At 45.0% G+C, this 25,476-nt stretch overlaps 1 protein-coding gene across 2 annotated transcripts; it reads left to right on the top strand.

The window, feature by feature from the left end:
• Positions 1-1,510: 1,510 nt before the first annotated feature.
• Positions 1,511-25,155, top strand: LETM2 (leucine zipper and EF-hand containing transmembrane protein 2). 2 transcript variants are annotated; one of them, XM_082200530.1, is made up of 11 exons: positions 1,511-1,601; positions 3,306-3,385; positions 4,151-4,598; positions 6,806-6,949; positions 8,216-8,353; positions 9,010-9,213; positions 13,024-13,143; positions 14,733-14,840; positions 15,744-15,830; positions 16,066-16,140; positions 24,800-25,155. In XM_082200530.1, exons 2-11 carry the CDS (start codon positions 3,333-3,335, stop codon positions 24,848-24,850), a joined length of 1,428 nt encoding a protein of 475 aa, XP_082056656.1. In that variant the 5' UTR covers positions 1,511-1,601; positions 3,306-3,332; the 3' UTR covers positions 24,851-25,155. The 2 variants fall into 2 exon arrangements, with proteins under 2 accessions (XP_082056656.1, XP_082056657.1); XM_082200531.1 differs by lacking the exon at positions 4,151-4,598.
• The last annotated feature ends 321 nt before the right edge of the window (positions 25,156-25,476 follow it).

A 25,476-nucleotide genomic window follows, 5' to 3' on the forward strand; every position in this document is an offset into this window, starting at 1 on the left:
AGTAAATACAGACAGGACCCCGAGGCCAAAAGGACACCGGAACCAGAACCACGACTGAGCGAGCCGGTTGCGCCAAACAGGCCCATCACAGCCAGCATCCTTGGAACACGAGCCAGAACCTGAACCCCGGACCAGGGAACACCACAGGCCGCAACGCACACGTAGGCTGCCGGCGTACCTTGAGGACTATGAATGCAACCTCCCGGGCAGGACTGGAACTTAGAGGGGAGGGGTGTTATGTACTGAGTTGAATAGGATCCAAACTGCAGCAGTCTGATTGGTCCTAGAACAATAGGATTCAGAATGCAGCAGTCTGATTGGTCCTAGAACAATGCAGCGCTATGATTGGTTGGCAGGACCCACCTAATCATGCTCCAGATAGAAGTGAATCCACAATCTGATTGGCTTACAGTAGAATTCAGGAATTAGCCAATCATGTGCAGCCCATTGTGTAAATAATGTATATAAAGCAGATACTTTGAGGGGACATTCATTCATTCCTCCTCACCACTATGAGCTGAATAAAGAGCATGAAATCACTTTGCAACTCTGAGTATATTTCACATGGCATCAAAAGTAACACATTTATTATAGCATATGCTTTCCCAGATGAAAATCTTTTTCCTCAAATGCCAACTTGCATGTGACCTTAAATGTGTATTTGTGCCAAGAATAGCAACTTGTGGGAAGCCATCACTGTCAGCATCACAGCAAGGAAAGACCTAAAACTTCCCATCCCTGACCACTGCCATCCTGCGAGTTCTCAGCCCCTTCCACAGTGGATGCCCTTGCATGCAAACTGCAAAGAGACGTTAAAGGCACATCTAGCTTGGCCCTCAAAAGTTGGCAGGTGCATCTCCCACAAAAGGATGTAACAGAAAAGAGGGGAAACCGTAAACAGTGGGATTAAATGGAGATTAAATGCAAAAAGCACAATCTGCAACCATCGAATTACCTTAAGTAACCATTTGCAGCAGTAACTGATTTACAGTGTATTGTTTATTTAAAGAAATTATATCTCGCTCTTCACCTTTTTCCGTCTCAAAGCAGCTTACAACAATGAAATTCTACAAAACTTAAGACATACATGTTAAAGCTGCAAAATTTAAAAATCTCGATGATTTGATTTAAAAGCCCCAGAACGAAGCAAATGGCGACAACACAATTGCAGTAGCGCAAAGTGATAGGAAAAGTTCCGCTTCCGCGCTGGAAGTCAGAAATCTCTTTTCCTGCAATGCCCGGCCGCCCTCTCAGCCACGGGCTGCTGCAAGCGGCTCTCTCGCCGCCCGCCCGCCCGCCCGGCCTGAGCGGGGCCGAGAAGAGGAGGAGGAGCCGCCGCCGCCGCCGCCCCCCCCCCTCGCCCGCCCTGCAGGAAGCCGGGCTCGCCGCCAGGGGGCAGCAGGCAAGCTCGCCCTCCGAAATGCCGGGCGAAGGACCCGGAAGTGGGCTCCCTGGCCCCGCCCCCTGGCCCTGCATCCCTATTGGCGGGCATCCGCTCGCGAGAGAAAAAGAGGATCCGGGGCGCGCGCGCGGGGGCCGCTGGGGCCGAAAGCGGCCGGCGGCAGAGCGCGGGCGGGAGGGGCGCTCCCGGGAGAAGGAGGGTACGTGGGGATGCGGCGTCACGTGTGCGGGCGGGGCGGGGGAGAGAGGGGCCAGAGGCGCCGCGGGAGTGGGGCAGCGGCTTCTCCGCGCGCCGGCCCGGCCGGCCCTGCTTCCCTGCCGGCGAGAGGGAGGCCCGGGGGGCCGGGCGGGGCAGCGGTCTCAGGCAGATCCCGTCAGCATCCTGGGCACAATATTAAAAAGTTTTGATTTTGAAGTTGACCTTAAAACTCGGTCCTGCTCTTCTTGTCTCTGGTGTGTTCCATCTTTTGGGGTGGCTTTTAAAATAATTTTATTAGTAATTAAAAGACTTCTTTCTCAGTCTCAAGGCAGCATACAACAACATTATTTATTAAATTTGCAGACGACCCTCCATCCATACATCTCCGAGCAGTTTACAACATAAAAATGTAGCAGCCACTTTAAAATCAATACAGATAAAAAGGAGAATGCAGCTCATAACCCAGGGCAAAATTAAAGCAGTGTTAGAAACTCAGATATACGAGCTAGATGCCAAATGGCTCCTTAAGCCAGGGTTTCAGTCGCCAAAATGGAATGCCTAGTTACCATTTTTCAGCCAGAAGGCTCCAAAGTCATATTTTTCAATAAGATTTTTTGATTCCTGAAATTCATTCTTGTTGTGCAGATAAAATATAACAGATAGAATTCTACAGGGTGTGTTGCTAGTGTGTGAAAGCAGTCCAGATCCAGGCATGGACCTACAGAAGGTGGAGATGTCAGGTGCCATCCTGGTGCTCAGGCAACTTCACTTGGTCGCAAGTGGCTGATAGCCAGGTGCAAAATCTGCCTGGCAGATTTTGAACGCTGAGTTAAAGCATAACAAACTGCTGGAATGAAACACCAATGAAGGCCAATTCATTTTTGAATCATCACATTTTTGTTTTTGACCACTGTGCATCATGCCAATACAGATCAGGGGCAGCCAACACGGTGCTTTCCAGATATTGTTGGACTACAGCTCCCATCAGTGCTGACCCTGCTGGGATTGGGCTGATCAGAGTTTGAGACCAAAACATTTGAAGAGCCAAAGAGTTTCTGCCTCTCTCCTATATTACAGTATGATCACATGTTATGTGCATTAACTCGTGTGATTTCAACCATACATAGTTGAAGGCTGGCTGGTTGAAATTCAACATGTTAAATGAAAGCAAGGCAAACAGCTTAAAAGCTTTTTTTGTGTGCCAGTGAAACCTGGTGCAAAAAGAGCTTTTAAGCTCTCTGCTTCGCTAAGGGGCAAGGTCCTCTCTGCGCACCAGTTTTGGGATGCTCTTGCAAGATCTCGCAGGGCTTTTTGAGTTCCAACAAAATCTTATGTGAGCATCCCTAGCAAGCAAGGCTAGGGAAAAGAGCTAGAGCGCTTTTCATGCTGGGAGAATCAAAGAACATAGGTTAGTAATGGCTTCCCACCTTATGACCAAGTCATGGAAAACACATTTCTTGATGTGCAATGAGTGAAACAGCCCTGATCCTATATATTGGCTGAAAATACCATTTCAGATGGAAGCTGTGTCTGTGACAAGCAGAATGCTTACTAACCTGTTGTAGTATTTTCTGTTGAAGACTATGTAAAGGAATAGTTTGTTTAATGAACTTCCATTTTAAGTTGTTTACTGCTACATTAGTTGAGTGAATTCCCTTTTGAAGAGGCAGATGTTAGCTTAAAATGTTGTTTTTCATTCTGCCAGGCCATAGACCAAACAGACTGACTCCAGATGAACATGGCCTTCTACAGCTGTAACATATTCCTTGCAGTAGCTAGGTCCAGGTAAGAAATTAATTATTGACATTATTTTGTGGACTATAATACATCACTGTTTCAGTTGCCTAAAGCTTGGAAGAAGTGCGTCATCATTGTACTGAGAAACAGCGCCACTCATTAAACACATTGGGTTGCAGGAATGATTAATGGAATACTCAGGGGCCAATGAAGGTATTTGCCCGGTCACCAATACTGCTCATACCTGATCTTGTGCTGAGCTTCAAGGGTTTGTAGATGCAGTAAGGAGTCTTTCTGCTTCTGTATACCTCTGAACCCCAATAGAGGATTCCAGATAAGGGCAGGATCTTGTCTATGCTGTTGCACTGGACTTCAGAGATGCACAGAAGTAGCAAAGACTACTCTGCTTCCAAGTACCTCGGAAACCCAGCATGGGCAAGACCCAATTTCCTTCTTGAGCTGAGGAGAGGGGTGAGTACTGATCACAATGTTTTAGAGATGTGTTCTTGTATTTCTCCTATGCCCTTTCTCCCATAGAGGTACAATGCAGACAAAACTACAATTACAAAACAATTAAAACATTTAAAAACAGCTGTACAGAATAAACTCTCTCTCACACACCCCTACACACAAAATTGCACAGTACAGCAGGTGAGGAATACTGCTCCATCAGATTCCAGTCACCCTTCTCTACAGGCATGGACAAACTAGTGCATCTTTAGTTGATGCCAAAGGCCTGCAAAAATTTGGGCAGTACCAGTATTTTTGGTATTTTGTTACAGCAATTATTGTTTTGTCTCTTACCCCTCACAGGGGACCTCATCTTCTTGTACACTCCATCTGCTCCCCGTTCTCTCCATCGGTTGTATTTGCCCAGCTGTTGGATTCCCACCTTAACCGAACATACCTGAAGGACTCTGAGAGCCAGCAGTTGCTCCTCAGTGCACAGCAGAGCATCAGGTTACCTCAGTTGCTAACTAAGCCCATGCGAATGCTTCACACGTCAGCTTCCTGGCACCAAGAGCTTCAGGACAAAACTCAGCCTAGCCAAAGTACTGTAACAAAGGACACTGAGCTGGCCAAAGTTCCAGTGGACCAAGCGACAGAGACTGCCAAGATACCATTACGCCAGAGGATTATAGATGAACTAAAACATTATTACAATGGTTTCCATCTGCTTTGGATTGACACAAAAGTTGCTGCTAGGATGGTGTGGAGGCTGTTACACGGGCAAGTTCTCACTCGGAGGGAAAGGCGAAGGGTGAGCATTGAATGGAATGCAGTGGAGTCCCGTCCACTGGACCAAGCAATCAAATGAATATTTGGAGCTGACTGGCCCCTACCATCAGATTTTTGGGCTGGTTCCAAACTTTTGTTCACTAGTCTGATAAGGTTGCCAAACTTTTTGGCTCAGTGGGCACATTTCAGATTTGGGGGTGCCACTCACAAAGTGGCTGCCATGTGGGGGGGAGTATGGCATAACACAGAAATTAGAGAGGCAGTCATTCCTGGCAACCTTATGTGTACCATAGGATGTCAGCTATGTCCTGATTGTGGAAATCACAAAATAGGGATCACACACGCACACACACACACACACACACAGAGAGAGAGAGATGCCTCTGAGTTCACGTGCAGGATGTGATGATGACTTCTCTCCCTGTCTTGTTTCCGGTATTTGAGGCCAGGTCATAGGCATCACCTTTCTCCTTGGGGGAAACTCAGGATTGCTGCTGCAAGAGGGGAGAATATCATCCTTCCCTCCCACGCCCCTCTGAGCAAACCGTCTGACACAGCATGGCCTAGGAGAGATGAGTGGTCTCTGATCAGCTGCTTTCTCAAACACTCAGCTGAAAGGTTGATGCTACTTTTTCTGGGGGAGCAGGGAAAGGCACAATTATGTAAACAATCCTAAGTTAATGTTGTTATCTCTCCCCACACAACGAAATAAGCCCATTGAGGTGGTGCTTTTCAGGCCTGAGAGTTTTTAACTTGTGCAGGAAAAAAGCACATATTGAAATCATTATGCTAATTTATAGCACAGTTCAATTTGTGATTTCTTGTCATGCATAAAATTGCGCATTTGGTTTGCTGCGACAAAATACTAGTTTCAAATTTTTTTTTAAAAAAAATATTGTGTACTATAAAAGTTAATCCCTGCAGGACAGAGTAAAGAACCTTTGGTCCTCTGGATGTTGTTGGACACCCCCTCCCATCAGCCCCAGCGACCACGGCCAGTGATCAAGGATAGACATAGGCAAGAAATCTTAGAGTTGGAAGGGACCCTGAGGGCCCTCTAGTCCAGCCCCTGAAATGCAGGGATAGGCAGCTGTCCCTTACGGGGATCGAACCTGCAACCTTGGTGTTATCAGCACCAAGCTCGAAGCAACTGAGCTTGCTTTTTAAAATATATTTTAAGATGTAGAAGGGGAAATTCTGTTTCAATGTGGCTCTTAAGGTTGCTAATTTAAAGTGAATAAAAGGTAAACCCCCTTCTTCAGGGCTAAATACATGTTATTGTCTTATTTTTAATTGGCAGAACTTTCATTATTTATTCAGCTCCTAAAAGTGTATGTTGCTTAGGAATTGCAATGATGTACCTACCTTTGATGGCTTATTCTTTGAAGCCCAGTTCTATAATTCTTGAAGGAACCTTTTCACAGAAGTCAAATCTCAACAGTTTAGTACTGGTTTTGAAGCATAGTATTTAAGCAAATCAAACATTGTTCGACAAACATGCAATACTGAAATAAAAAGCATTTTAAAGCTGCTATATGTCAGTTTAGTATATTGATTTGTACGAACAAGGAAAACTTAGTTATACAAGATAAATTTCAGTTTTTATTGGAAAACAATAGTGGATTTACCTCAATTTAGAAATGTGCAGCTACATTTCTTTCAACAAAAGTGAATTACTATGTTGCATTAATATCAACAAGCATCAGACATGATGAGAGTTCTAGTTCTTCAGCCTTTGGAGAGCCACAGGGTCCTCTCCTCTAGATAACTCAGTTTAACTGCTTCTGTACATTAAGTCCTGCAAAAGAGAGACTCTCCTTTTTCCATTTCATGCTTTCAATATTTTGTGCAATCTTATATTTATATGAAGATGCTGTTTGAGGCACCATTTTCTTCTCTGAAAGAAGTGTAGCTTATAACTTTAAAATGATATCAGCGTAGCTTTAGCAAAATGAAAGATAGTGTCATAAACAAGAAAATGGGAGCTAGCTTAACATTTCTCCAGCCATATAGGAGACTAAAATCCTGCCTCAACAAAATTATTTGAATAACATTTTAAAAACAAGTCGGGAAGTGCATTGCAAAGCTTCTCTGAAACTCCAGAGCAACAAAAAGGCACTTAGCCTTGCTGATGTCACCTTCCTGGTTCTTTTGAGCAGGGCCTCTGCTGACAAGTTGAATGCATAGGAAGAGACTCTGTTGTTCTGCTTTGTGTCTTAACCTCTGCAGCTGATGAGAACATCTGCTGATCTTTTCCGGCTGGTTCCCTTTTTGGTGTTCATCATTGTGCCCTTCATGGAATTCCTCTTACCTGTATTTCTGAAACTGTTTCCTGAGATGCTGCCTTCAACCTTTGAAACTGAATCTAAAAAGGTCAGTGTGAAAAGCAGCTCAGCTTTCGCCTCAACCACAGTGTATCACAGCATGATGTGGCACCACTGCGCCAGGAATTCTCCGCCTCCAACTCTGCTGCATCTGTTTGCTGCATGGGAATCAATGTCTCCATAAGCTGTATGAAGGGGGATAGAGAGGCCCAAGTTCAAATCCTCTCGGCCTTGGGCTGAACACACTTGCATGTACACTCTCTTAACCCACAAGGTTATTCTTAGGATAAAGTGGACAAGTGGGAGATCCTATACACTGAGCTTCTTGAAAGAAGGATAGAATAAAAGGATAATAAGTCAGATATGGGTAAGGGCCAGGCATTATGCTTTCACAAGTGGGGATGAGAATCCTAGGCATAACTTGATACCTGCAACACCTAGCAATCTAGGTGTGCAATCTACATCTCAGAATAGAGTCTCGAATGGAACTGAGTCTTCATGGCGTCAAGATCCAGCCCCCTGCCTCCTTTTGTAGCATCTTGCTGATGAAGCGTTCGGGAAAATGCAAAAGCTTGTTCACTCCTAACAAAAGTATTGCCCAACAGTGGATTTGGGAATGAAATAATAGAATAAAATATAGGCAGCAACCATTTTGCGTACGTTCAGTTGATGCACACTCACCAATGCGCAGCTCCCTTTGGACACAGAAGAGGGTGGAGTGGGATGAGGTGTGTTTATGCGTGCTCCACCAATGCGCGTGGGGGCCAGGAACAGAACCTGCGCACAAAATGGTTGCCACCTATAGAGAGGAACAGGCACCTTGATGCAGTTAAAGCAGCAGTCAGGAAAACTGTACTTCTGTATCTCACAGGCAATTTTAGCATTCATTCTCATTAAGAACCTACAGTAGTACCTCTAGCAAGTCTTTGATCTCTTGTTATCTCCTATAAATTTAAGCCATGAGAAATAACAGTGGAACAGAAACTGACTAGCTGTGAGCAAAAGGATAATATTGGCATATCTTACAGCACAGAAGGCTCACCTGTGGCCTTGCAGATGTTACTACACTATAAATCCCATCGTCCCTGACCATTGGCCATGCTGGCTGAGGCTGATGGGAACTAGAGTCCAACAGCAACTTTAGGGCCCCAGGTTATTTCTTGTCCCATGACCCTGCCTTATAGGGTTCTCAGCCATGACTGGACCTAATGGTCAGGGGTCCCTTTACCTTTACCTTTTTAAGAAGTACTGAAAAAGCTTTTGAATATTTGAAATCATTAGATAACTGCAAATGTTTATTATTATTTGTATTAAGGAAGAAAAGCAGAGAAAGAAACTGAGTGCAAAGTTGGAACTAGCCAAATTCCTGCAGGAGACCATCGCAGAGCTGGCCAGAAGAAACAAAGCCAGTACTGGAGAAGCCACGAAGCAATTCTCTTCTTACGTTCAGCAGGTACAGACTTCTACTGCCCATCAGCTGATGGCTGGCTGGCAGCATGCCTTGCTCCAGCAAAGGAAGGAACCATCAGACGCCCCGCGCTTACACCCCCACCTGACATCACGGGTGACATCTGCTGAGGGTGACTGGGCATGGCTTCTCAAAATTGGTCTTGTGGGCCAAATTTGGCCTGCAGGCTGGAGATTCCTCAGCCTTGTTCTAGCGGAAAGTATTTGAATCCCCTCGCCACAATAATGTAGTTAGGTTTTGGAGACAACATGAAGCTATGTCTTCCTATTTAGGCATAGGAAACTCTTCCCAACATTGTTTTCTTCTTTTTATTTTTACCCATTACTTGAGGGTTTAGTGCAATATATCAGTTGCACTCAAAGTCAGTACTGTACATAGATTCCACATTGAGCGTCTGTCTGTAGCAGCACATTCCTCAGCTTATACTTCCAACAATGTTTCAAGATTGAGTAATCCCAAGGCCTCCATAGAACGTATCTGTTGGTCTTGCCAAATTTCAGGACCTTTTGAGAAGAGATTCTCCATGTTCTGAACATTATATGTGCACTAAGGAAAGAACTTCCACTTGTTTGTGGAGCATGTATGGGAGGAGAAGGAGGAGGACACGTTCTTGCTGGAATCTTGTTCATTGCTTTGTACAGGTTCGGCATAGTGGCCAGCAGCCCAGCACCCAGGAGATTGTGCGGTTTTCAAAGCTATTTGAGGATGAGCTGACCCTGGAACACTTGGAGCGGCCACAGCTGGTGGTCCTCTGCAGATTGCTTGAACTGCAGCCCATTGGCACTAATAACCTCCTCCGCTTCCAGCTTTTGATGAAGCTCAGGTCTATCAAAACAGATGATGAAGTAAGAGACCAAAAAAGAAAAAAAGAAAATGTTAACAGCTCTCTGCCAGTCATTTCTCTCTTCTGATACCTGAGTCTAAAAGGTGCAATCATGCCCAAGTCTCAGTGCTTTGGGCTGACAGATTATATTTTCCACAATCTGTGAAGGTAAACACAAAGTGCTGTGTGTGAACTCCCAATTACTTTCATGTAGCGGAAGCAGCAAGTGCTGCCTATTTTCTTTCTCACCATCCTAAGACTCCAGAATATTTCAGTTGGTCTACATAACAAACTTTCATTTAAAAACCTATAGTGTTCAGAGAAAGTTGAAAAAGTTAAGCTTTGTACAAGTTGCCCATGGATGCTGGAATTTAATACAGATGTCTGCAAGGTCACCCTCTAATGGATATGGCAATGTGGTTCTGTGCCATAACATCAGATTCCTGCACTGAAAGGGGTTGGACTAGATTACCCTCGGGGTCCCTTCCAACTCCACCATTCTGTGATTCTATCATCTCTGCCACCAAGGTACATTTAAGCAGTTTGCTGCCCCGCTAATACTGAAACAGTTCAACCAATGGCAGTGACAGGAGACTTGAAGCCACCTCATTCCCACCCATATGCAGTCTTAATGTGAGGTCAGAGCAGCTCAGCCAATGGCAGGAAGAGGCAAGGCAGGCACAGAGATTCAAGATGTAGGCAGATATTGCCGGTGTGAATAAGTTAGATGGTGAGGAAGGTTTTTACAAGAGAATTAAAAAGACAGGCCGTTTAATAACAACAATAACAACAACAATAATATAAAAAATAATTTATTTATACCCCACCTATCGGACTGGGTTTCCCCAGGCACTCTGGGCTGCTCCCAACAGAATTAATGATGATGATATGATAAAACATCAGACATTAAAAACTTCCATAAACAGGGCTGCCTTCAGAGGTCTTCTAAGGTCAAATAGTTGCAAACCCATAGCACTACCCCCCCTCTAAGAAAATCACATCTGACATCACATGTGTGATAAACCAAATGGAGCTCCTGTTTAGAAAAACAACAGAGCGGTTAATAAAGGCATTGGAACACGCATTGCCAACATCATCATAACACTTTTAACCCGACATGGTCAAAGCTTATTCCCAATCCATCAAGGTTCCTTCTTGGTGCATACTCCAGCCCAGGGGTCGGCAAACTAAGGTCCACAGGCCAGATCAGGCCCAAATGCCTTCAGGATCCGGCCCACGGAATGTCCGTGGGTGGGCGTGGGGATTCTGTTCATTCGGGCTGCGCCACTTTAATTCCTGCGCCATTCCATCCCCCCCCCACCGTGATGGTGGTGCCTCCTCCCTCCTCCTGGCTTCTCCCCGCCCTGTCTAGAGGAGGAAGGGGTCTGGGCTGAGCTGGCTGAGTGCCATTTTAAGCAGCCCCCTCTCCAGAGCCAGCCCTTTTGCGCCACTCGTCTCCCCTCCGCCATTGCTGCCCTGGTGCTCCTGTGGGCCAGAGAGCGGAGCAGACAAGCTCACCCCGCCTCCTCACGAGAAGAAGCTGCGGCAGCAGTCCCTGGGAAGCTATGCGCAGCGGCTGCAGGTGGGGAGGAGGACTTCTTGCCCCCCATGCCTCTTCTCCCCCCCCCACCCGGTGCCGCTTCTCCGGTCCGCCACAAGGTCTGAGGAAAAGTGGACCGGCCCGCGGCTAAATTCCCCCCCCCAACCCCTGCTCCAGCCTGGAGCAAAAATAGCTTTCAAACACATAAGCAGAGTAATTCTAAAAATGTTAAACAGTCAGAAATAATAAACATGCAAAAAAACACCTGTGTTTCAAAATCTGTTGCAAAGACTGCCTCGGCCCAGGATACCTGAAGGAGCATCTCCACCCCCTTCGTTCTGCCCAGACGCTGAGGTCCAGCGCCAAGGGCCTTCTGGCCCTTCCCTCACTGCAAAAAGCAAAGTTACAGGAAAACAGGCAGAGGGCCTTCTCGGTGGTGGCACCTGCCCTGTGGAACGCCCTCCCATCAGATGTCAAGGAGATAAAGAACTATCTGACTTTTAGAAGACATCTGAAGGCAGCCATGTTTAGGGAAATTTTAATATTTGATGAATTATTGTATTTTTAAGATTTTCCTGGAAGCCGCCCAGAGTGGCTGGAGAAACCCAGCCAGATGGGCAGGGTATAAAAATTAATTATTATTATTATTATTATTATTATTATTATTGCTACTACTACTACTTGCAAGAAGAATTCCTGCAGCAAAAGTGAACAAACCCAAACTCCTGTCCCTTGCCCTCCCCCCCCCCATCAGGTAGCTGGCCGCGTGGCCCTTTGCCTTGGGGTTTCTCAAGAGTTTTCCGGCTTGAGTGAATCGCACTGCTACATAGAGTTCCTTATGGCATTTTCACAAAGTTCTCATTTCAAGCAAGTTAAACAACTACTTTGGTGCCAAACTCACAGGTTCTGCTTCTCTGGTTGTGGGTCAGAAACATTAAACCCACACCCCAGTCCCAAAATAGTTCCTGTATGGTCTTTTAGGTTAGTTAATCGGGGCACCCATTGTTTATCTGAAAGTGATTGAGTGCTGGCTATACTGAATCAGCTAAAGTGTCTCCATAATGCTGCTTCTCTCACTTTCTATGGTCACAAATTTTCAAACTTGCATAACTACAGCTTTCAGTTACTAAGACTAGGACTCGTAACCAAATAGGGATTTTGATTTTTAATCAGTAGGCTGATTTTACACTTGCACATTGCTAAAACTTGGATAGAGGTGACTTTTGATGTATTGACAGAAGCAAGATAACCTAATAAACCCAAAGCTATGATTTGTTGTTGGAATGAAAGCCACGTGTAATTTTTTTATTTTTTAAAAATATATATTTGATTTTCAAGAATATAAACATATAACAAAACCAATTCCGAATCCAAATATTGAGATTTCTCTAAATCTCCTGACTTCCCCCCATCCCTTCCCCCATCAACTGCATATCGATACCTCTCTAATTATTTTTTATCTTTCTAAGTTATCCATACATTCTGTTACATTACAAGTGTGTTTAAAACCTGCTAATGTTTTAACCTTCTTACAATAATCTTGTATATACATTATAAATATTCCATCTACTTGGTTTGCCATTCTTCTCTGGTTAGGGTTGTCTCTTCCTTCTATCTCTGGGCTAGTAATGTCCGTGCAGCTATTGTCACGTACATGAACAGTTTTTTTCTGGTCCTTTGGAATCTTGGTACCCATAATTCCTAATAAAAAGGCTTCTGGTTTTTTAACAAAAGTTATTTTAAACTTTTTTTTTCATTTCATTATATATAATTTCCCAGAAATTTTTAACTACAAGTCCACCACATATGATAAAAGGTACTGTCTTTTTCTTTACATTTCCAGCATATGTTTGTACTTGTTCTATACATTTTTGCTAATTTTACTGGGATCAAATAACACCAGTACATCATTTTAATATAGTTTTCTTTCAGTGAAGAACATGCCATAAATTTCAGATCTGTTTTCTATAGCCTCTCCCGGTGTATCATTTGTATATTATGTCCCAAGTCTTCCGCCCAGTGTATTTGACCTGTTCATCTTTTGTATGCCATTCCATTCCATGGCATATGAATGGAATGGTGTAATATTTTTTGTCTTTTCAAAAATAGTTTAACCCTCTGCATTGCCAGGAAAAGGCTCTTTGTTTTACTCTTAGTACTTCAATTTGTTCCTATAGTGTGTGTCAGTCAGAGAGCGTTACCTTCTGAGTTCACCACTTGCTGAAAGGGATGGTGGCCTGATTTCCAAAAGAAGAAGGTGGTGCTAATCTGATCTCTCTTTGCTATGTGCAGATGATTGCCAAGGAAGGTGTTAATGGCTTGAGCGTCTCTGAGCTGCAAAGTGCCTGCAGAGCCAGAGGAATGAGGTCCTTGGGCCTCACGGAGGAGCAGCTGAAAGAGCAACTCAACCAGGCAGGTTGGGGAGGAGGGGGGGTGGGAAATCAGCTCCGAGAAGAGAATTACTCTTTTGTATTAAATTTATATTCCACCCTTCCTCCCAAAGGAGCCCAGGGCAGCAAACAACAAAGGAGCAAAAGAATTAAAATAAAGCAAAACATTAAGAAAGCTAAAAACATTTAAAAACAGTCAACTACCCATCACAACTAATAAGTTCAAGGTTGCCAGGAACAGCATTCATTATTCTGAGTAATTTCCCCCCTGCATCTCCTAGATGTGCACAAAATATACTACAAGCTTAAGCCCAAGTTTAGCCCATAGATTCATGGAGGAGGAGAGATCTACTCATGGATATCTGCAGCATCCAGAATCAGGAGAGGAGCTGGCCCTGCGGGCAGTGAGGGGGTGGCAGGGAATGGAGAGTGGGGAGAGCAGGCTGCTTGCAGGCTTCCCATAGCATCTAGTTGGTCCCTGTTAGAAGATGCTGTGTTCAATGGCCTGTTCTTATGTCATAACAGAGTACATCATCTGATATAACAGGACCCTTAGGGTCTCTAACAGAAAGTAGTGCTGCTTTTATGGCTAAATCGCAATTGGATCAACTTAGTTTTCCCAGTGCTATTCCCCATTATCAGACTTTAGTCTTACATATTTAAACATCCTGTTCCAAATTAGGTGAGAGCCCAAATGAGCTGAATTGGGTACCATCTCACATGAGTCAGCAGTTATTGGTAGGAGATTCAGCATACCAGGATTAGATCCTGTGCTGAAGGATCTGAGTTCTCTTGACAGATATGGCTTCAACATCTGTGCAGCTAATCAGAAAATTCCACCACTTAGCTGAAAGCTAGCTTAAGCTGCCTTGTAATTTTGCACTCCAGCATCCCTAGGTGGCCTTCACATGTCCCCACTGTCTTTTCTGCTGGGAGCTTACAGGAAAGTGTGGGGCCTCAGGTGGATGCTGAAATGGTGGAGCCCCATATTTTCATGTCGTTGAGGAACCTCTGGCATCTTTAGGTCTCCCCTTCCCCTGGGTGAGCTGCTGTCCATTGGATTTGAGCTCAGGCCAGCATGGAGTCCATAGGATATTCCGGGGCAAACTCCAGCAGCCCCATCTCTGCAGAGGCCTGCTTTGCCTTGAACTCTTACTCTAAAGCATTGTGGGAAAGGAACACAGGAATGTTGCAGGATTTGCTTTTCAGTTTAAACAACTTAAGAATGATATGGATCAGGCAGAAGATAAAGCAAGCATGGGCAGGCTGCCTAATGATAGTTGAGATGCCAGCCTCTATCTGAACAACTGTGTAAAAACCATAGAATCATAGAGTTGGAATAGACCACAAGGGCCATCGAGTCCAACCCCCTGCCAAGCAGGAAACACCACCAGAGCACTCCTGACATATGGTTGTCAAGCCTCTGCTTAAAGACCTCCAAAGAAGGAGACTCCACCACACTAAAGGGAGGTTGCTTGTCCATGTGGGAAGGTGGCCCATGCTCCAACACTTGCGCATGGATTTTTCAGGCTCACTAAAATGCAATTCCCCACCACAGTTTAAATCAAAATTCTCTGACACCGTCTTTCTCTTGTTTCTTTCTCTACACAGTGGCTAGATCTACATCTTAGAGAAAACGTTCCTCCTTCTCTGCTGCTACTTTCTCGTGCCTTATATTTGACAGAGGTGAAGCCCAAGCCTCTTGTGAATCCAGCTGAGGTGAGCAGGATCGACAGCAGCAGTCTTCAAGAAATGGACCTGGGGGCTTCCTGAGGAGGAGTGGGTTTGTGAGGCTAACAGGGATGACCTAGAGCCGCGGCAGCAGAGTTCTTACAAGAGGGGCAGACCCACCAATAGGTGTGGGGAACTCTTCCTTCCCCAGTTTTAGACTACACACGATTATTTTGCAGGAGCACTTATGGCTAAAAGGTATAAAGAAGTAAATATAACAAATGCTCTTAATACACACTTTGTTAGGTCCAGTCTAAGTTAGTTGAATTTGGGTCCTGATGAAACCAATCAGTTTTGTCATGACTTTTTAGTTCCTGTTGATATCATTGGAACCGAAGACCAGCTAACTTGCAACTGAATCCTGTACCTGTTGGCCCATAAGCTCATTAAGTCTAAGTAAGATTTATTCCCAAGAGTGTATAGCATTGCAGCTTTAATCCTGATCGTGTCTGTGAAGTTCGAAAGCTGGCTCTTGAACTCTCATCTCTCTCCTCCCTCCCCTGCACCTGAAAACTGAAATGGCACCTCCTGAGTGAGGTTAATTAGACAGTTTGGGAAACCCCGTGTTTTGTCCTGCATCAAAAATGTCCTCCGTATGGGCACCTGCAGCACTGCTGCTTCCTTCAAGGCTGGTCCCAAGAATGCAGATCTCAGGATGCATAAAATCTTTCACAGACTTCTTCCTTCCTGATGGCATCTGCACACAATTCCCAAGTGACACACTTTGTTTCTTGTGGGTCCAAGTCTCAGAGACGGGTGCTGTAAACCCAAATTAGCACTGCAGGAAAGCCTTAACATTTTCCCCCTGTAGATAATTAGGGTGAAGGCAGTCTTGCTTCACTGAGATCTAGAAAGCAAATAATGACACCAAGCTTTCTGTTCTTGCTTTAGCCTCTGAAGACCGAGGGTGATGCAGACACAGATGATGAGGATCATGAGACCTTGTTGGATTCTGCCCCCAAAGTACAGGAAAGAAAGGTGAGAAATGGTGTGTGCTCTTTGGGTGTTTTCTCAAAGCTTCTCCAATAATTAGGCTCATAAGTAACTAATAGGGTGTTCACCAGTTGCCCTCATGGTGTAGTAGCATTTCTTTCTTGAAGAACACCAGGGCTCTCGCAACAAAATTGCTTGGGTTCATCGTTCTATTTTTTCCTTCTGAATCTTGGCCTACAAACCAGTTCTCTGACCTTATTTCTCTCTCTCCCTCTTGAAGAGTGAAGAATTTATATTGCAGCCAACAGAGAAATTACCAGTTCCTGAGGTGTCAGTCAAGCCTCCTGCAGGAGAGGTGAGTTTTACCTCTTTGCCTCTTGCACTACAGCTTGTAAATAAACCATGACTAAGCTGACAGTATTTAAGACTATGTACCACACGAATAGATTTTTGTTTTATCATCTTAACCAAACAAAATAGTTATTTAAATTACTGATAAAATAGAGAGTCTGGGGAAGATGGCGCCGGGTCAAGTCTCAACTGAGTCTCTGCTGCGTGAGTAGGAGCTCTAATGATCAAATTACCCTGATAAAAAGGCTTATCCTTTGAAAATACCTGCCAACTTTTATCAGTAAAGGACTCTGGGAGCTGTCGGGTGGACTTTTAAACCTCCCCTCCCTTTTAAAGCTACTTAAATCAACTTTGAACCACCTCCCTTGAAAAGAAGAAGAAGAAGAAGAAGAAGAAGAGTTTGGATTTGATATCCCGCCTTTCACTCCCTTTTAAGGAGTCTCAAAGCGGCTAACAATCTCCTTTCCCTTCCTCCCCCACAACAAACACTCTGTGAGGTGAGTGGGGCTGAGAGACTTCAGAGAAGTGTGACTGGCCCAAGGTCACCCAGCAGCTGCATGTGGAGGAGCGGAGACGCGAACCCGGTTCCCCAGATAACAAGACTACGGCTCTTAACCACTACACCACAGCCCATAAAGCTGTGGGTTGGATAAAATAGCCCCATTTATTTCTGAGTACGAAGATGGTACTTACAAGACAATGTTGCAAAGAACTTAGGATTTCACCTTTATAACCTGTAACAACTCCCCCAAAGAAAAAACAGGCCAAAATTTCAACCTACTTCCATCCCAAGGCTGATGAAGCAAATAATCCAGGAAACATCCATTCTCATGAGTGGTCTATTGACCACACCTGGATTGGAAGGGAGGAAAAAACTAACGTTGGAGGTGAGGGAGTGGACCTGGCAACAAAACTAAAACAAGCTCAGCTAGCCAAAGAGGGACCTGAAGCAAGTTTAGAACAGGAGCTATTCCTGGAAAACCCAGAAGCCATGTTAAACGAGCCTCCTTTCCCCTCCCTATCAGGAGAGAATTTAAGATGCCCTTCCCCGACTGAGCCGACTGAAACAGACAAATGGCCAAACAGCTTAAGGTTACAGCACCCGGACAACTTTATCTTCTACTTGTCAGGGATGTTCAAAGATTTACTCAAAACTCATTTCACACAGATAAGCAAAGAACTTGAGCCAATTAAAAACTTCCTTTCGGAAAGCTTGAACCTAACTGAATTGAGTAAGAACCATGAGGCCGCTTTCCCTCACATGACATCTGGGACTAGGACTAAGGGAGGGGAAACCAAGCCGGGACTCTATTACAAAATAACAAACAGAAACAATTCAGTGCAGGAGGGAGGGTCCCTTGCTCCCAAGAAACCGACCTTAAAGAGAAAATGCTCAACACAAAAAATGAAGACCAAAAACATCAAATTGAGAGGCCATAAAGGAGCGCCGACCTGCCAGACTAAAAAAATGAATTTCCAGAAGCTCTTTAAGCTGCTGGAGAATACAACAACAAAGAACTCTGCTCCTACAACCCAAAAGAAAATCACAAACTCATGCATGCCAATAAATATTCCCGAAAAAATTGGAATAGTCACCAGGGGCCTCATGACAGCAGAAAATATCATCAAGGTAAAATTCCTCCCTCATGATACGACCCAAAATAGGGCTATAGTGACTTTTAAGGACGGGCTCTCAACTAGAATCATAGAATCATAGAGTTGGAAGAGACCACAAGGGCCATCGAGTCCAACCCCCTGCCAAGCAGGAAACACCATCAGAGCACTCCTGACATATGGTTGTCAAGCCTCTGCTTAAAGACCTCTAAAGGAGGAGACTCCACCACACTCCTTGGCAGCAAATTCCACTGTCAAACAGCTCTTACTGTCAGGAAGTTCTTCCTAATGTTTAGGTGGAATCTTCTTTCTTGTAGTTTGGATCCATTGCTCCGTGTCCGCTTCTCTGGAGCAGCAGAAAACAACCTTTCTCCCTCCTCTATGGGACATCCTTTTATATATTTGAACATGGCTATCATATTACCCCTTAACCTCCTCTTCTCCAGGCTAAACATGCCCAGCTCCCTTAGCCGTTCCTCATAAGGCATCGTTTCCAGACTAAACAGACCCTTTCAAATAAAGACAATTTCCTGAGGGCTGGCTGGCTTGTGCACCGTTTCTTCGAAACATCGAAGACCCTTTACCATTTCTAGGAGCACATAGGCCAGCCAGACCAAAAACCAAAACCAGCCCTGCAGAATCCAACAGCGCCAGAAACGGTAAGCCGCTCTACCCAGAGGCTGGCAACCTTAAACAATCTGGCAGGCTGTACAAAACCCCACCCTCACCAAATAAGTTAGAAAAGGATTTCTCCTCAGAGGATGAACAACTCCTAACAACCTACCTCGAGCAGATCCTACTTTCCCAGGATACACTGATTGAAAGACTATCGACCATAAGGAAGTCCCTTCCACCTCTAGCCCTGCCTCCTCCCATGGAATTTAATTACATCAATTGCAAATCAAAGCCTTTAACCAATGAGGAATGGACAACTTGTTGATATCTGTCTCCAGAAGAAACGGGTTTTCCTACACCTCCACCAACAACCCAGTCCAAATCGCAACAACTTGAACTAGTGGTGCCAGTGCCAGGAATTGGCTCAATCTTCATGGATTGCCTGGGAACCCTAGAAGCTATTCATGCAGAGGAATGAAATAAGGTGAGAGGCACAAATACAAGATGGGTGACACCTGGCTTGAGAGCAGTACATGTGAAAAGGATCTAAGAGACTTGGTTGACCACAAACTTGACATGAGCCAACAGTGTGACACGGCAGCTAAAAAAGCCAATGCAATTCTGGGCTGCATCAATACGAGTATAGCATCTAGATCAAGGGAAGTAATAGTGCCACTGTATTCTGCTCTGGTCAGACCTCACCTGGAGTACTGTGTCCAGTTCTGGGCACCACAGTTCAAGAAGGACACTGACAAACTGGAATGTGTCCAGAGGAGGGCAACCAAAATGGTCAAAGGCCTGGAAACGATGCCTTATGAGGAACGGCTAAGGGAGCTGGGCATGTTTAGCCTGGAGAAGAGGAGGTTAAGGGGTGATATGATAGCCATGTTCAAATATATAAAAGGATGTCATATAGAGGAGGGAGAAAGGTTGTTTTCTGCTGCTCCAGAGAAACGGACACGGAGCAATGGATCCAAACTACAAGAAAGAAGATTCCACCTAAACATTAGGAAGAACTTCCTGATAGTAAGAGCTGTTCGACAGTGGAATTTGCTGCCAAGGAGTGTGGTGGAGTCTCCTACTTTGGAGGTCTTTAAGCAGAGGCTTGGCAACCATATGTCAGGAGTGCTCTGATGGTGTTTCCTGCTTGGCAGGGGGTTGGACTCGATGGCCCTTGTGGTCTATTCCAACTCTATGATGATTCTAAGGTATTAGTGGGTGACTGCCTGGACAGAGAAATTAATACCCCCAAATTAGTCTTCCCCTCAAAAGGCTCCCCCATTCCTCCGCTTCGTGGCTCAATCAAGCCAAACTCAAAGGACCAGCAGCAGAAAACAGCTATGAGAGCCTGGAATCTAAAAACCCAAGAATCAGCTGCTGCCCTAAACATCATCTCCTGGAATGTGGCCGGCTGGTCCAGATGCCTCTCCCATTCTACAGACATTCCCTTCTACCGTCAAAACGTTAACATCATCGCTCTCCAAGAGACGTTGGCAGCTGAAAACCCATCATTGGAAGGATACTATACATATGCAGTGAGGGCGGTTGCAGGCAGAGGAGCAGGGAGGCTCAAGGGGGGGGGGGGGGTTACGCGTCCTAATCTCACTCTGCCTAAACGCCCCCTGTATGGAACTGTCCCCCCTAGACCACCTAGCAGTGGCCCTGCTCATATCCTGGGGAAACTGCAGTTTACTAATTATCAACGCTTATATCCCCCCAACAAGCAAAAAAACCCGATATTGAGGGCATCTGGAATAGACTGGACTCTTATGTCAGGTTACTGCTAACAGACTATCTGGGAGCAAAGGTCCTGCTAGTGGGCGACCTAAACGCAAGGCTAGGTCCTGGTGACCCCAGTTTAGAAACCAAATACAGGCAAAAAATAGGGTACCCTGATGACTTTGGCCCGGAGGCTTTACAACTACCAAGGCAGTCAAAGGATCAACATTCAAATTTTGCTGGAGCCTGCCTCCTCAAATTCTCTAGGCAGCTAAGTCTTCATATCCTAAATGGGTGCACCAGGGGCGACATCCCCGGGGAATATACATTCATGTCTGGGGTAAGATCCAGCAGAATTGATTATATGTTGGCGGACAGCGAATTGCTAACAAAAATAGTGAATTTAAAAGTGCTCCCATTCATAGAGGGGGACCATTTCCCTTTGCACCTCCAGGTGTCTCCGTTAAACGAGTCACCCTTCCTGAGAACAGTTATACCCTGCAGAGATCACCGCATTAGAGCAACCTGGTTGCCGAGTCAAATGGACCCCTGCACTTGACTTCAAACCGAAGAAGATTCTAATCTCTGAAAGACTCCATACAATTTTAACTGGCTTTGGGAATAATCCTAGGCCTGAGGACCCAGTTTCCAAGTATGAGAGCCTGCTCCAACAATTAAAACCCTATCTTTTTAATACCACAGAGAAAAGGCCAACTAAACCAATAACATCAAATAAACCCTGGTTTGATTACACCTGCTCTGAGGCAAAGAAAGCCCTGCAAAATGCTTGAGAGCCAGTGTGGTGTAGTGGTTAAGAGTGGTAGTCTCGTAATCTGGGGAACCGGGTTCGCGTCTCCGCTCCTCCACATGCAGCTGCTGGGTGACCTTGGGCCAGTCACACTTCTCTGAAGTCTCTCAGCCCCACTCACCTCACAGAGTGTTTGTTGTGGGGGAGGAAGGGAAAGGAGAATGTCAGCCGCTTTGAGACTCCTGAAGGGTAGTGAAAGGCAGGATATCAAATCCAAACTCCTCCTCCTCCTCCTCCTCCTCCTCCTCCTCCTCTTCTTCTTCCAAAGCTGCCCTGACAGCTGAAAATTCTGTCAGACATCAAGCCTATCTTGCTGACCGTGCCCTAAAAAAAGAGTATAAAGACCTAATGCTCCACCAAAAGAATGCCTATACCAGAAAATGTTGACTAGAATTAATTAGTGCGGCAAAAGCAAAAGATCAGACACTATTCTGGAAATTGGTAGCTTCTGGCACCCATAAAGCTATTTCCCCCTTACCCTCACAAATTCCCCCTAGCCTGTGGGTCTCATTCTTCCAATCTTTGTATGAGGACACTGAACCTCCACTACAGAATTATAATATAGAACAACTGGCTAAATGGCCGCCTGTTTCAGTAACTGAAGTGAAATCATATACCGTATCTTTCGTCCTATAGGGCGCACCAGCCCATAGGACGCCCCTCGTTTTTTGGGGGGAAAATGAATTTTAAAAAATTATTTTTCCCCCCTCCGCCCTGGCTGCCGCCCCAAGCCTTGCGCTCACCTGCCCGAAGCATGGGGCACCCTCCGGAGGGCTCCCCATGCTTCGGGCGACAGGCTGCCGCCCCAAGCCTCGCGTGCTCGGCGGGACCTCCTGCCGGGCGCGCAAGGCTTGCGGACACTCGCCGGGGCTGCAGGCTGCTGCCCGCAAGCCTTGTGAGCCCGTGAGAACTCCCACCGGGCTTGCAAGGCTTGCGGATAGCTTCTTGAAGCCTGGAGAGCGAGAGGGGTCGGTGCGCACCGACCCCTCTTGCTCTCCAGGCTTTAGCGAAAGCCTGCATTCGCCCCATAGGACGCACACACATTTCCCCTTCATTTTTGGAGGGGGAATAGTGCGTCCTATGGGGCGAAAAATACGGTATAAAGCAACTGAAAATGGCCAAAGCCCCAAGCTCAGACGGCATTACGCCAGAAATGATAAAAGCACAGGCGGATTGGTGGGCACCTTTCTTAGCCAACCTCTTCACTTACATAGATGACACTGGCCGCATCCCAAGGGAATGGGGAACAGCCATAATAGTCCCAATCTATAAAAAGGGCAACAGAGGGGACCCAGCGAATTATAGGCCAATTAGCTTATTAAGTGTGATTAGTAAACTCTACTCAAAGCACCTCCTTAATAAGTTTACAGAATGGCTAGAGAATGAAGATATCCTGGCAATTGAACAAGCAGGCTTCAGACCCGGAAGGTCCACGACCGATCACTGCCTACGCTACATCTCATCGACAAATACAAATCAGGAGGGCAGGCCTCACTATACACGGCCTTTGTCGACCTAAAAGCAGCATTTGATACAGTCTCCAGAACCAGACTCTGGGACAGACTACAGGGTACCAATATAGATAGAAGGCTCCTGCTCCTAATTCAGGCACTGCACGCAAACACGGCTCTTAGAGTCAGGTGCAGCCGCCTAGGACACCTAACGGACCCTATTAAAACATTCAAATGAGTCAGGCAAGGGTGCCTATTGGCTCTCTACTATTTAATTTCTATCTAAATAACTTTGTATCTGCACTCAATGACTCAGAACTCCACCCGCTGAAGCTTGCAAATCGGCATATTTCGGTCCTGCTGTATGCCGATGATGCGGTAATTCTATCCAGAACCCCCATTGGACTCAAAAGAGCACTAAGAAAGCTCGCAGCATACTGTGAATCTGAATGTCTCATAATCAACTATCAAAAGACCAAGATACTCACTTTTGGGGAAAAACCAAAGCTTAGAAGCTGGGAACTCCAAGGCCATAAATTAGAACAAGTCACAAACTACAAGTATCTAGGAATGGTGGTACAGTCTTCAGGAACCAACAAACTACACATAAACTCCATCGGGAGTTCAGCGGAAAAAACCGCAAATTGTATCCTTAAATTCTTCAGAGCACAAAGAGGTTTCTTTGTCCCCGCAGCTCTAAAATTATACAAGGCCAAAACTTTGGCACAACTCCTCTATGGTTCCTTTTGGGGCCCGCCTTCCTCTGCTTTCTCCCCACTTGAGAGAGCTCAGTCTAGACTTCTTAGAGCTCTCCTCCAAGTCCCCAGATGTGTCTCAAACGCATGGGTGAGATTGGAAACGGGGATGATGACAGTGGAGGCTAGCATTTGCTTAACATCAATTTACAAATGGCTGACATTGAATCTGCTCCCACGAGGAATAGCCCCACTGATCCTCTGCGACCAATTACAGTCGGACTGGCAGACTGCAGTTCTGAACACCCTCCGGAAATTGGGTTTTGCCCCTCAGGCCCTTCTAAGTCTGGGTCTGGACCAGGCAAAAGCCACGGTCAGGCAAAGAATATTAGATACCGAGAGACAACAGGACTGCGCAAGGTGCGCCGACTATAAAATTGGAGAAATCGAGAGATACATAGCCTCACTGGCAGCATATCTCTTCTTTCTTGTATCTAGAAATGCAAGAGGGGCCTTTACACTTGCCAGAAGCGTGGCTCTTCCCTCGCCGGTCCTGGATGGAGCCTTTAGAAAAGTCCCCTATGCTCAGAGACTTTGCACCTGTCCATTGGGAGAGATAGGAAGCCCAGAACACTTATTCTTTAAATGTCCCTTTTACGAAGAGGCACGTAGTAAGTTCATTGATCCCCTACTGGTGAGGCTCACCGACCTCCCGCAAAAGCAAAAATTTGGCCTTTTGCTGTTAGGCAAAGATCAGAAGAAGACCTGGATGGTCACCAGATTCTGTCTACAGATCTGTAGGCGCAGACCATCGCCCAACTCAAAATAGTCCAGCATGAAAATCCCCAAACTCGGTTCCATGGGTGACTCTAAGTCAACTCCCTGGGATAGTTTATTGTTGCACATTGTGTCTAAATTTATTGTTGTACATTGTTTTAATTGTCTGTTTTAACCATATTTGCACATCAGTGAGTGTCCTCTATTTCAGAGGCTTCTACTCTGCAGCCTCTTATAGTTGTTTTTAACTGCGAGTCTTTTAGTTCTTACGCTCTTATAGTTGTTTTAACTACATGTTTTTAGTTTTTATCTGTTTTAATTATCAGTTTTTATTCATCCATTATCCGTGTTTAATCTTGTATTTTATTCAGATGTTTTATCCTATGCTTGTTTCTTTGTCCTTACTTGCTCCAACATTTATCAGTTAAAAAAAATCCTAACTACTATTTTATTTATATGTTTGTTTGTTTTTTATCCTGGTCTGTGACCATAATAAAGTTCATTCATACTGATAAAATATACACATGAATTACTGAGACCTCAATATGGTGGTTTTTTTCTTTTCTTGACCTGTTGAAACATATATAACATGGTGATTTAACATTTTATAAACAAATCACCACTCATACAAGTTGATTAGAAAGTGCAGTTAGGAGCAAATGACTAAGATGAGAGAGGTGATGCTAGAAAGCTCTTCCGATGAGAGAAGTGCATTTTCAGGTGCCAAAGACTGAACCACCATGAAATCAGTGGAATGCAATGCTATGGCTGGACTGCAAAGAACTGCTGCTGTATTAGGCCCGTGTTGCTATAAAACTCCCTCTCTCCTCCCTGCGGACACTTATTTGGAAGCAAGGCCTCTGGAACTGATCTCCAAGTGCCTTGTGTTTTGTATCAGAAGGTGACCATTTGCATGAGTATTCCAAAACTGTACACCAGCAGCATCTCCTTTGTTACTCAGGTTTGCCTCTTGTTCTTTTCCAGACAAAAATAGAAGCCTCTCGGAGCAGCAAAGCCAGTGCCAATGGAGTCTAGCTGTTCTACCAGCAAATATTTGGGCACTCCAGGATTGAAAGCTCCATTCTCTGAAGTTTTAGACTAGCTCCTTTCCCACTCCTTGGATCTGATATGGATGCTTTTTCTTTGCATCTAAGCCAGGCTGAAGAGCATGTTGTATACAGTGCCTCTCTCTTCTTTTATCTTATTCTGTGTTGTTTAACTTATTTTTTTTGTAAATATGTACATAGGCTATGATTGGGAGAAGGTGTAACTTATGCAAACTTGTCAGATGTTAAGATTTGTATTTCTAAAATTTTTAGTAAAGCAGTGGTTTATTATTAGTTGGGTGGTGTTTTTGTGTGTGTAAACAACTGACAAGCATCAATACTATAACAAGTACTTTTCTGTGTGGACATTATATAATTTTGGGCTTCCCAACTTAGAGGCTGACACACTTGGAATTTAAACTGATTGACAGGCTAATCCTAAAGAGATGCATTTTAGCCAGAGCCACAATCACATGGATTCTTTTGGGGAAGCCATGCACTTTAAATCTATGGTGTGGAAATGACCTAAGAAGGAAGCTCTGGATGACTCTCTTCCAAATAAGCATGCATAGGATTGCAGCTTTGCCATAACTATTTTATTTTACAAAGGTGGGG

This window comes from Podarcis vaucheri (genome assembly GCF_965113315.1).
Source record: "Podarcis vaucheri genome assembly, chromosome: 15".
NCBI lineage: Eukaryota > Metazoa > Chordata > Lepidosauria > Squamata > Lacertidae > Podarcis > Podarcis vaucheri.

Bases quoted from the DNA above. Each gene is read 5' to 3' on its own strand.
- LETM2 (XM_082200530.1), top strand. From the start codon at position 3,333: ATGAACATGGCCTTCTACAGCTGTAACATATTCCTTGCAGTAGCTAGG. The intron at 8,354-9,009 runs GTACAGACTTCT...TGCTTTGTACAG, and splicing joins TCTCTTCTTACGTTCAGCAG to GTTCGGCATAGTGGCCAGCA. The intron at 13,144-14,732 runs GCAGGTTGGGGA...TTCTCTACACAG, and splicing joins TGAAAGAGCAACTCAACCAG to TGGCTAGATCTACATCTTAG.